Genomic DNA, 11521 nt, shown 5'->3' on the forward strand with positions numbered 1-11521 from the left:
GGATTTTTCTAAGAGTACTGTATTTATAGAAAAAGTTTTTTTTTCTGGTTAATATTTTCTATACTCAGCACACTGCAGCAGAGTGGGGGAACACTTCAGGAAATCCTGCCCCAAATGAATGAATGAATTTATAATCTACCCCCCCTTCTAATAATACAGCATCATTTCAGATTTAAGTTATGAAAGGATAACTACACAGCCTGGGAGTGGCCACACGGGAGAATTTAGTTTCAAACATTGAATGCATAAAAATAGCAATACTGTTAACCAGACGGACCCTGTGCCTTCAAGTACTAAAGTGTCTTATTAAGTCTAATTCATGTCCTCATTTCTATTATCACGAGCACACAATTTTGTAATGTGTGCAAACAAATGAGTTATTTTTGAAGCTCAATCTTGACATCTGCATTTCAGATTTGACCCCCATTGCCATTAGTAGTTTCATATACCTAATTGCACTGTTGCATTGTTATGTTTAATTGGTTTCGTTGAGTCAGGTTTTTGGTTTTGTTTTATTTCTATTTGTATACTTTTTATCCAGCATTAAGCAAATTGCTTCCACATGTAGCCAAATATCCATGTCATCAAGCTCAGGAAGGTCTGGAGACATTTGAGGACAGATTTTGGCTAAAGCGAGTGAAGACGGTTTCCTTATCATACTGTAAACCTACAGCCAGTTGAATGCCTTCCTCGGAATTAACAAAGGGTTTGTTATCCTGACATGTTTTTCTCCCGACCTCTGTGAACTTGCAGGATATATAGGGTACTGTTCCTAGTCCCATGGTCACTCCTGGGCCCTCTCTCTAAAAGTTGAACAAATTAACTTAACATCCTTTGTTACGGTTGACTGATGTTTGTATTCCCCCAACTTTGTATCGCGGTCTTACTTCAGTCTGTTTTTGAGTTCATTAGAAAATTTGTCCAATTTTTTGAAGGACAAAACAATGGCTCATTTACAGTAAGATATGAATTCCCAAATGGTGTAAATATAATTGTGATTCCTGATGTGTATATCACTGTGGCATCGTATGGTGATTTAGAATGTGAAGTATCCCATGTTCTGTATTTTATGACCACTGACTGTCAAACCAACACTGTAAAAGCCTTACTAATCATCAAGCTGTCAAAGAGACAGTTTACAAGCCAAGATATCACTGGATTTATCCTTTTTTTTTTTTTTTTTTTACGAATTAAGAGTTATCTGTAAATACCATAATGCACTGGTGCTGCACATTCCCCTCAAAATATTGTATTTCAGTTTGAAGCTGAAGTCTGCAGTTTGTCGTCCACAGTAACAAAACTTTGTTGGCTAGCGGTTAACGGAAATGTTTTGTCTTTATTAAGACGGACGATGGTTCGACATACCGAAAAACAACATTCCACTACATTTGACAAACTGCAGCAATAATATTTGTGACGCCGCTTATCAATAAGGTGCATTCAGGCTTCTGGCTAAGGGACCAAATTTTACTTTACCAGCACTACGGCCTCTGTCTTCAGGACCAAAACCACTAAATGAACTAGCTGCTAGTGAGGAGTTCTTACAAAGAAAACTACTCCGTACGAAACCTTCACAAACAACCTCAGAGGCGCAGCGCTGTTGCTGAAAGACCCATCACCTTCTGATCAAGTAAGACTTCCTGTTAAATGCAACACTTCCTTTAAATCACTGAACATCTCAGTCACGCTGACGGTGTCAGGTTTAGTGTTTCAGTGAGCATATTTTGTTATCATTACAGTATTGGTTATTTCACGCCTGATAAGAGTATCAAGTTTATCAACATTTTGAATAAAGTCTGAATCAAGACTAATGTTGGCTTTGTATTTCTTTTGACGCAGTAATGTACTATTTTAGGGGTTCCTGGATGGACTAACGGTAGAGCGAGCGCCCATATAAAGAGGCTTTGTTCTCGACGCAAAGGTTGCAGGATCGGTTCCGACCTGCAGCACTTTCCCTCTCTCTCCCCTTTCATGTCTAATCTGTCCTATCAATAAATGCTCAAAAAATAATGTTAAAAAAAGAAATGTACTATTTAGTCTTGTTTGAGTAACGTTTGTTAAAAACTACAGTGCCCAGTTATCTTATGTAAATATTGAGCCTTTTAAAATAAAAGAAACTTTGTTACAGTATTGAGTCTTCAGTAGGAACCAATCGGCTTGGAACTGGTAGGGAGGTCAGAAAGTATTGAGCAAAAGTATAAACACATTGTTGATTTTCATCCTTTCATTGGATTTATTTGAATAAGAAAAATATGGAATAACACCGGCTGTATCTTTAAAGTTTCAACTAACTAAAAAAAGGTTTTGAGACAGAATTAACCAGTGTAAGCCATGTCTGTGGCTTTTATTTGTAACATAACACATACACAACAAATACATGATGCAATACAAAGTGTAAACGGTGTGCTTCACAGTAAAGCTCCAGTGATATGTTGCATATTGTGGCTGTACTAGAGGGAAAACAAGTACACATTGTGGTCACAGTGTTAACTTATGCAAACTTCATACTTCCCATCCCTGATGTTGGAGGAAATGTTAAGACAACAAACGACAACATGAAATTGCTAAATAGCGTGGGAGAAAGCTGAACTAGGTATAAGTGTTTCAGTCTTGCTGTATGATTTCTGGTTACTGGGGTCAGTTGGAAGAATAATTTCATATCAATGGCTCTACTTCACTGTGCTTGTAGTGTGTCTAAAGTTAAAATGAGCCATGCTTCATAAAAAACGACAAAACAAACCTAAATAAAAAAAGATAGATACAAAATAATCTTAACTCAAGGTCCACTCACTGGCTTTTTCTAGAGGTTTGAACCACAGCTCACATCATCATCAGCGAAGGCAGTTTGCTCAGTGATTCACTGAGGGAAAAAAGCTGCTAAGTAGACCTTGAGTTAAAGGTGCTGTAGGTAGGATTGGGAAGAAAAAAATGTGAACGTCAACAACTCAGTCCCTCCCCCCTTTCTGCTAAAGCCCAAAAAGGTCTCTTAAGCCCCTCCCCCCACAAGGGAGAATGAATGTGTGTGCATGAGCAGTGATTGACACACAGTTAGACACAACCCCCCCCGGCCCTGATTGGTGCATCTGAACAGGGAGTGTGGATTTTTGCAAATCCCACTACAGGCTGTAGGTGGAGCCAGAGGAGCCTGATTTTTTTTTTTTTTATTACCTGCTTTATGTAGTTCTACTCAAACATAGGGTCAGTTTCAGCAAATATGACAGAAAGTTAGTTTTATAAGTCTTACCTACTGCACCTTTAAGTTTATTTTGTCAAACTACTATTTCTAATTAACTTTCACCAACAAAATGTACTTAAAAAAAATCGTAATAAAGCTCTCGAGTGAAACAATGTATCCTGGAGGCTAAAATCATACTAAGTACATACTAAGTACTGTACACTCAAAGTGAAAGTTTACCTACACAGTTCAACATGTCAGATCCTTAATGCTTTTGAGAATAAAGTACATCACTTTTATTGGCATGGATATTTATGGCTGCAGCCATCGAGGTAGCGATGGATAATTAAAGCTCTACTGATGGATGAAAAGTCCAGTCATTCAGTGCGTCATATTGCCAGAGTTTGTCTAAGGCAAAGAGAAGGAAAAAAGACAATGGAGAACAACGGAAAAGATTACTGAATCGCACGAGAAACAACTGTGCAGTTTTTCACAGCTGTACACATCAGTCGCAGATCTAAAAATAGTGCAAAGGGTGGGGTGAGCAGAGGTAATTATAGTCATTGTGGAGAAACTCTCCTGCTAAGATTTCTGCTCCAGGAGTCTCATTTTCCCTCCCTCTTTCAGTCTCACTGCCTCAGGCGATTGTTGTGTGACAGCGGATACTTGACTTCTCATTTGGTAATCTTTTGTCACAGCAGAGAGGTTATCTTTCGATCTCCAAACGATACAGTCCAGCTCAGACACAATCATACAAAGCAGACACAAGTACCGTATTCTCACAGATAAAGCAGCTCTCTACTGCAGTGATCTGCACTGTTGTAGTCTTCATTTTTGACTCAACTAACTAACTTATTTTAACAAACTGAAAATGTATAGTAATAATGAGAAAGATGAGTTTCTGTATGCAGATATGTGTGTGTGTGTGTGTGTGTGTGTGTGTGTGTGTGTGTGTGTGTGTACCCACACCTGTGTGATCACAGCGTAGTGAAACATTTCACAGAGCTACGAGCGCTACTCTTGGCCTGGAGGGGGATAATGATCTGGGCTTGGAGGCAGCATTTGGTCTTGTGCTTCAGCTCATTCAGAGTTAGTTTGTCCGAGCAGCAGTCCATCTCCAACACCTCCTGAAGAGAAGAGAATAAGACAGTAAGGAAGTGAGGAAGTGTTTTATTTTATTTTATTTGGCCTATGATTGTACAGTTGTACACGTGAAACAATCTTTACATGGGATACTGTGCAGTCTGACATAGACATGATATGTAGGAAAGATGTAAGTTGTGGTTCTTTGTGTTGTTCTTGTTCTTCTCTTTTTGTTGATATTTTTTGTATGAATTGTTCTTGTTTTTGTTCTTCTTCTGCTCTTCCTCTTCCGCCTCCTCTACCTCTTCTTCTTCCTCTTCTATTTCGTAACAGTAGCAGCTGTAGTTTAAATGTCATTTCTTTCCAGTGTACACACTGAAGTGTTACATTTTATTTGCTCCATGTAAAAAAAATTACGTTTGTTGCCATGATGGTGATTCTTTTAGTGCTGAAAGTTCATCAATCAGTCAATCAACAGCAAATTACTCTTCAACAATTTTTATAATTGTTTAATTGCCATAGTATTTTAGTGTAATAGTAATTTATCACCAATCATTTTCTGATTCCAGCTTCTGAAAAGTGAGGATTTGCTGTTTTTTCAGTTTTATATCATAAACTGAATATCTTTGTACTGCTAGACAGACAAAACAAGACGTTTGAGGCGTCACCTTAGTGTCTTGCGACAGGTGTTTTTCACCTTTTCTGACATTTTTGACATCTGGCTAACTGAGATTTGCATTTTTACTAAACGACTACGACTAAACGACTAACCGATTGCTAAAAAAAAACAATTGACAAACTAATCGATAATGAAAATAACTTTCAGTTTCAGCCCTAAAATCTTCATTTTACAGGCTCATCTCTACAGCAATAAATTACATTTATTTAGCTGACGCTTTTATCCAAAGCGACTTACGGTAAGTGCATTGTACCAATAGCAAATTAAGAATGTTGTTGAGAGACAAGCTCCATTCAAACCAAAGTAAATATTCATTTATTATTAATCTATTATTAAAAACTATGACAAATTTCACATTCTTTTACAAGATGTTCAACTAACCTGCTCTGGCAATGTGTATCAACTGAACACTATTTTCCATGTAATTAGTAGATTCAAAGATTCTGTTACAGTGAAATGCAGTTTTGCATATTCTTGAGGCTAGTGTGCAATAAAGAATACAAATTATAAGGCATTTAAGAAATATGAAGAATTAAAAAGTGCGTGCGTGTGTGTGTTTACCTCCTCTCCATTGGTGTGTATGAGGTAGATCTTGTATCGCAGACTGCTGTGCATCTTCTGGACAGCCAGCCTGGGGGGCTTCACACGGACCACAATCCCTTGCTCCGTGACGTTCACCCTCAATACAGGACAGCTGATTTTGGCTGCAGATACAATATAAGGATCTTGTTAAGTTTCCTTTTTTTTGCACGACGATGAAGCACAAAATCAAAGTCATGAAAGAGTGACGGAGTACCACAAAAAAGACAGAAGGAGAAAATAATTATTTTGTAGTTGTTTTTGTCTTTTGTTTCGAAAGAAAGCAGCGTGACATCTTGTACTTGTACATCTTTTAAAAATCACTTGAAAATGGAAAAAGGCAAATAAATACTGTTGCAATGAATAATATAGATGGGACCAGAATAGAGTGATAGTGTAATATAATGACGGTACTGTACGTATTATTTACAAAATTATGCTTTTTGAGATAGTAAATTAAATAAAAAATTAAAGTTACTCTTTATGTAGATCTTAAAAACTGAAATGTGTGTACTTTTTAAATGTTATCTCTCCTTGGGTGAAATACTTCAGTACGTTTCCACTCCTGGTAGTTCTAAACAGGGGCGTCGGACTGGGGGGGAAAAGGGGACTGTGTACCCAGGGCACTCATATGAGGAGGGCCCAAAAAGATGCTAGAATGAATAGCTGTTGATGCGGGAAGGGGCCCATAGAAAATGCCTTTCTACAGGGCCCAGAATTCTGTGCTATGCCCCTGGTTCTAAATAACAAACTCATTTTACCAGTGTCTGTTTCAGGTTGTGACAGTGAAGACGATGAGGAGGAGGAGAGTAAATACTCACTGTCCCAGCGTGGGCTGAACCTCGGGGAGAGGACCCAGGCTGATTTTCTGGAGGGCAGGGAGGCAGCGTGCACTCTGGCGTAGTACCACTCTCTGGGGTCAGAGGTCACAACGCTGAGATCACAGTGGTGCTTCTGGATCCCCTGACAGCCGTCTACGTCCAACCACTGAGGCTCGCCATAACTGAGGGGCAGACAGAGGGACAGACACAAACACAGAGTTCACTTCACTCTGTGCAACATGGACCATAGTTACATGTCTTACTGGCAGTGCTGGAAGAAGTACCCAGATCTTTCACTCATGTAAAAGTAGCAATACCACAGTGCAGAAACACTCTGTTACAAGTAAAAGTCATGCATTTAAAAGTACCTTTTACTTAAGTAAAAGTACAAAAGTGTTAGCCTTTAAAATATACCTAAAGTACCAAAAGTAAAATAACTCATTATGCAGAATGGACCATTTCATAATGATGCATTAATGTGTACATCGCTGAAGTGGTGCAGCTGGTAAAGGTGGAGCTAATTTTAATTACATTATATAGTGCTGGGTAGCTTGTGAATTTCCCCCCAGATAATAAAGTCTTATCTTATCTTAACAAATACATTATAATGTATTTGTTGATTATATGTTGTAATACTGATCAGCAAAGGAACTAAAGTTATCAAATAAATGTGGGGGAGTATTATTATTCCTCTGTAATGTAGTGGAGTATGTCTGAAGTAGCAGAAAATGGAAATAATCAAGTAAAGTAAAAGTAACTCAAAACTGCTTCTCATCACTGCCTGCTGGTAATCTACACAGCAATACCAGTAGTTCAGTCAAGATTCAACATTCAAGATTAGATTTATTACTGAGGTGAGATTATTCCTAACTAACTGCGTGTCAATCACTGCTCATGCATTCAGGGCTTAAGAGACCGTTTTGGGCTTTAGCAGAAAGGGGGGAGGGACTGAGAAGTTGTCGATGTTCACATTTTTTGGCTAAGTCCTGGATCTTCGCTATCCTATCTACAACACCTTTAAATGTAAATCTGCTGTGTGTGTGTGTGTGTGTGTGTGTGTGTGTGTGTGTGTGTGTAATGTCTCACATCTTCCACTGGACGTAGTACTGCAGAGAGCTGCTGTTGGTGGGTGGAGTCCAGCGCACCACGTTTTTATAGTCCACGGAGTCAAACCTCACCTGGGTGGCTGGAGCGAGCATCACTGGACCTGAGGAAGTTATTGATTACATAATGGTTTATGAGGAGATAAGAGCATTAATAAAATGTATTTAAAAAATGAATTAATTGGCTGGTTAGTAAAATAATTACGTTGGTTATAATACAGCAGCTCTTAAGTAAAGAAGAAAAACACATTTACAAACAGGACGGTAAACACAGAAAAATGAAAATAAGAAATGGAGTAAAAAAAATTAAAGGTGTGTTACAGCCAGTAGTCCAACTAGAAACAATTAAGAAGGTGCATCCATTCCAAATAGCTTCTATATGGGCTCTGAAATTTTATGAAAAAGTCAATGTTTGGTGGGACAGAAGGGATTTCCTGAGCCTTTGAGTGACTCCTGAAGGATTTGTATTAGAAAGAATCCATTCACCGTTTAGCCAAAACTAACTTTGACGCTTGGTCATTTATCTTAAGGTTAACATTAAAACTAAACTATAATTAAATACGTTAAAGCAGATAAACTCCAGGAACTGTTTTGTTAAAAACATTAAAATACTGCAGTATCTTTGGTGTGTTATATTTTGTGCCCTGGAATCAGTGATGTCTCAAAGACAAAAAAAAGAAAAAGAAAAAAGAATGTAAACAATTTTTTTTGCAAATGTTGCACACTGCAGCCTCATTAATGCGCACCATTGTTCCTACAAAAACATGGAATTGAGTTCCTTGAAATCTCATAGCTGTTACACACTCACGTTAGTCTAACAGATGTCATTCTATCCTGAGCAAGCCCTAATCTAATTCATATTTCTACTTTGTTAATGTTTTGTTATTTGTTTTTTTGTTGTAATTATGACATTTTGTATGATTTTTAAAGATGTTTTGGGCATCTTTAGGCTTTTATTTGACAGGACAGCTGAATAAATGAAAGGGGAGAGAGGGGGGAATGACATGCAGCAAAGGTCGGAGCCAAACCCGGGCCCCCGGGCCCCTGCGTCGAGGAGTAAATCCTATATTTGGGCGCCCGCTCTACCAACGGAGCTATCCGGGCACCCCACATTTTGTAAGATGTTACTGATATCTAAGAATGATTTAGATACAGAAAACGTAATGTTTGCTGTACTATACCCTCATAATATCCAACACCATTTGTGATTCACTTAATTTACTGCTAAATCAAGTTCTATTCTGTTTCTTTTCACATTGTTCTGTAGCATTTTATTACATTTTATAAGAGTGTGTAGAAATCAGTATTTGTGAGTTCTGTTATTGGTCGGTTTGTTTTTTATTAGAGACCAATACATTTAAAGTTACACTCCTTGAGTTTGTGATAGCACCCATAAATCTGTGAATTTCCTCTCAGCTCAGTGTTGATGTTTTAAACCCAACACAGTGATTTTAAAAACATGAACAGTGATCTGAAAGAGAAATCAGGAGTGACTTTGAAACAAGTCAGTCAGACAATAACCATCAATATGTCATAAAACATATAAATATATCAGGGGTTACCTTGAGCTGTGACACAGACACCCAGGTTCCCCAGCAGCACGGCGCCGAGCAGCAGACGGGTCATGGTCGTTGACGCTGTTGTTGGGACGACAGACACAACGAGCCACACAGGACTGATGCTGCAGACAATAGGGCCTCCTTTAACATGCCATCAACTTCCCCTTTTAAATTCCACGATGGACCAACTGTGACAGTGTTATATAGTTTGACACAGAAGTACAGTTTCATGCAATTTACACGTGACACTTTACCCATGTTCCAACCTTATCTGTGCTGTGATTTCGTCTGTCTATATATGACTCAATTAACCTCCAACCCTACACGTGGAGGACAGAATCTTTTTAGAAAACAAAGTGAGTACTGACAGGTTCAATGTTATAAATACATTGTAGACATGCCACACAATGGCGTACATAAAAAAAAAAAAAACTGAGATATAAATGAAAATTGGCAAGGGAAAAATTTGACTATTCAATTCTCAACGGTGGTTCTAAATCTTTGTCTGCCGTGGCCTCTTTGAAAGCTGAAGCAAATGCATGCCCACCAAACTAGTTAAGGAACAAGCCTAATTGTAACATGATCTAGAACATGAATTGCATTTTTCTTTCCATGCATGTCTCTCATCAGTTCCTGTGTTGTGCAAATGAAAAATAAGTGAGTTCAACTTTGACCAAATAGTCAGATTTTTTAGACTCAAAGCTCTCCTGCTACACTGACAGTAAACCTGAGAGCAAAACAGGCTTCTTCATACTTTGAACTTTACTGACATTTTTGCTTAATGAGCATCGCCTGTCTCAAAGGTCATATCTAAAATAATGTAAAAGTAGGCATGAATGTTCCCCTTTAATAGTCCTTTTCACAGCAGACAGTTTGACTTATTATAGAAAAACTACACAATACCAGGACCTTGAAACTGAAGCAGCTAAATGGAATTTAGCCATCATTCATTTTGTTTACACCTGTGATTTTAACTCGATGGTGTTTTAGGCCCCCAACGCCTCCTTCAAGGCAGCGCTTGCGACCGTTGACTTCAAGGCACCTAACCCTAACCGTAACCATAACCATAACCATTGCCTTATCCTAGTGCCTTCCAGGCAGCGCTACCTGGAAGGAGACGTTGGGGGCTTAAAACACAGATAAACGTGATTTTCCCATTGTGACATCTTCCACGAAGTTACTGGAACGAGTGATAACTATCAGCTCTCTAAACAGTTAACTGGAAATGTGTTGCGTAATGGAACTCAGTAACAAATAGAGAGAAAGGAGGAGTGACATCTCATGATCTACTTGTTTCCACTTTGTGTTAATTATTAATTATATTGTGACATACAGTGGTGTGAAAAAGTGTTTGCCCCCCTTCCTCATTTCCTGTTCCTTTGCATGTTTGTCACACTTAAGTGTTTGAACATCAAACCAATTTAAACAATAGTCAAGGACAACACAAGTAAACACAAAATGCAATTTGTAAATGAAGGTGTTAATTATTAAAGGTGAAAAAAAATCCAAACCATCATGGCCCTGTGTGAAAAAGTGATTGCCCCCTAAACCTAATAACTGGTTGGGCCACCCTTAGCAGCAACAACTGCAACCAAGCGTTTGCGATAACGTGCAATGAGGCTTTTACAGCGTCCTGGAGGAATTTTGGCCCACTCATCTTTGCAGAATTGTCCTAATTCAGTTACATTAGAGGGTTTTCGAGCATGAGCGGCCTTTTTAAGGTCATACCACAACATCTCAGTAGGATTCAGGTCAGGACTTTGGCTAGGCCACTCCAAAGTCTTTATTTAGTTTTTTCTTCAGCCATTCGGTGGTGGACTTGCTGGTGTGTTTAGGATCATTGTCCTGCTGCAGAACCCAAGTTCGTTTCAGCTTGAGTACACGAACAGATGGTCGGACATTCTCCTTCAGGATCTCTTGGTAGACAGCAGAATTCATAGTTCCTTTTATCACGGCAAGTCTTCCAGGTCCTGAAGCAGCAAAACAGCCCCAGACCATCACACTACCACCACCATATTTTACAGTTGGTATAATGTTCTTTTTTATGAAATGCAGTGTTCCTTCTCGCCAGATATACTTGGACACACACCTTCCAAAGAGTTCCACTTTTGTCTCATCGGTCCACAGAATGTTGTCCCAAAAGTCTTGGGGATCATCAAGATGTGTTCTGGAGAAATTGAGACAACCTTTGATGTTCTTTTTGCTCAGCAGTGGTTTTCTCCTTGGAACTCTGCCATGCAGGCCATTTTTGCCCAGTCTTTTCCTGATGGTGGAGGCATGAGCGCTGACCTTAACTGAGGCAAGTGAGGCCTGCAGTTCTTTGGACGTTGTTGTGGGGTCTTTTGTGACCTCTTGGATGAGTCGTCGCTGCGCTCTTGGGGGTAATTTTGGGCGGCCGGCCACTCCTGGGAAGGTTCACCACTGTTCCATGTCTTCGCCATTTGTGGATAATGGCTCTCACTGTGGTTCGCTGGATTCCCAAAGCTTTGGAAATGGCTTTATAACCCTTTCCAGACTGATAG

At 39.0% G+C, this 11521-nt stretch overlaps 1 protein-coding gene across 2 annotated transcripts; it reads right to left on the minus strand.

Annotated features, from left to right (window-relative positions):
• Positions 1-3066: 3066 nt before the first annotated feature.
• On the minus strand, positions 3067-9165 carry il22ra2 (interleukin 22 receptor, alpha 2). 2 transcript variants are annotated; one of them, XM_078273543.1, is made up of 6 exons: positions 9003-9165; positions 7424-7544; positions 6338-6519; positions 5499-5641; positions 4145-4302; positions 3067-3583 (listed from the first exon to the last, which is right to left on the minus strand). In XM_078273543.1, exons 1-5 carry the CDS (start codon positions 9064-9066, stop codon positions 4153-4155), a joined length of 660 nt encoding a protein of 219 aa, XP_078129669.1. In that variant the 5' UTR covers positions 9067-9165; the 3' UTR covers positions 3067-3583; positions 4145-4152. The 2 variants fall into 2 exon arrangements, with proteins under 2 accessions (XP_078129669.1, XP_078129668.1); XM_078273542.1 differs by having other exon boundaries at positions 3067-4302.
• Positions 9166-11521: the final 2356 nt, after the last annotated feature.

The sequence above is a fragment of the Sander vitreus genome, chromosome 17, assembly GCF_031162955.1.
Source record: "Sander vitreus isolate 19-12246 chromosome 17, sanVit1, whole genome shotgun sequence".
In the NCBI taxonomy this organism is placed as follows: domain Eukaryota; kingdom Metazoa; phylum Chordata; class Actinopteri; order Perciformes; family Percidae; genus Sander; species Sander vitreus.

Excerpts from the sequence above, each read along its gene's own strand:
- il22ra2 (XM_078273543.1), bottom strand. The coding sequence starts at position 9,066 with ATGACCCGTCTGCTGCTCGGCGCCGTGCTGCTGGGGAACCTGGGTGTC. Across the intron at positions 7,545-9,002 it reads TGTCTGTGTCACAGCTCAAG|GTCCAGTGATGCTCGCTCCA; the intron begins GTAACCCCTGAT and ends TAACTTCCTCAG. Across the intron at positions 4,303-5,498 it reads TACACACCAATGGAGAGGAG|GAGGTGTTGGAGATGGACTG; the intron begins GTAAACACACAC and ends TCTTCTCTTCAG.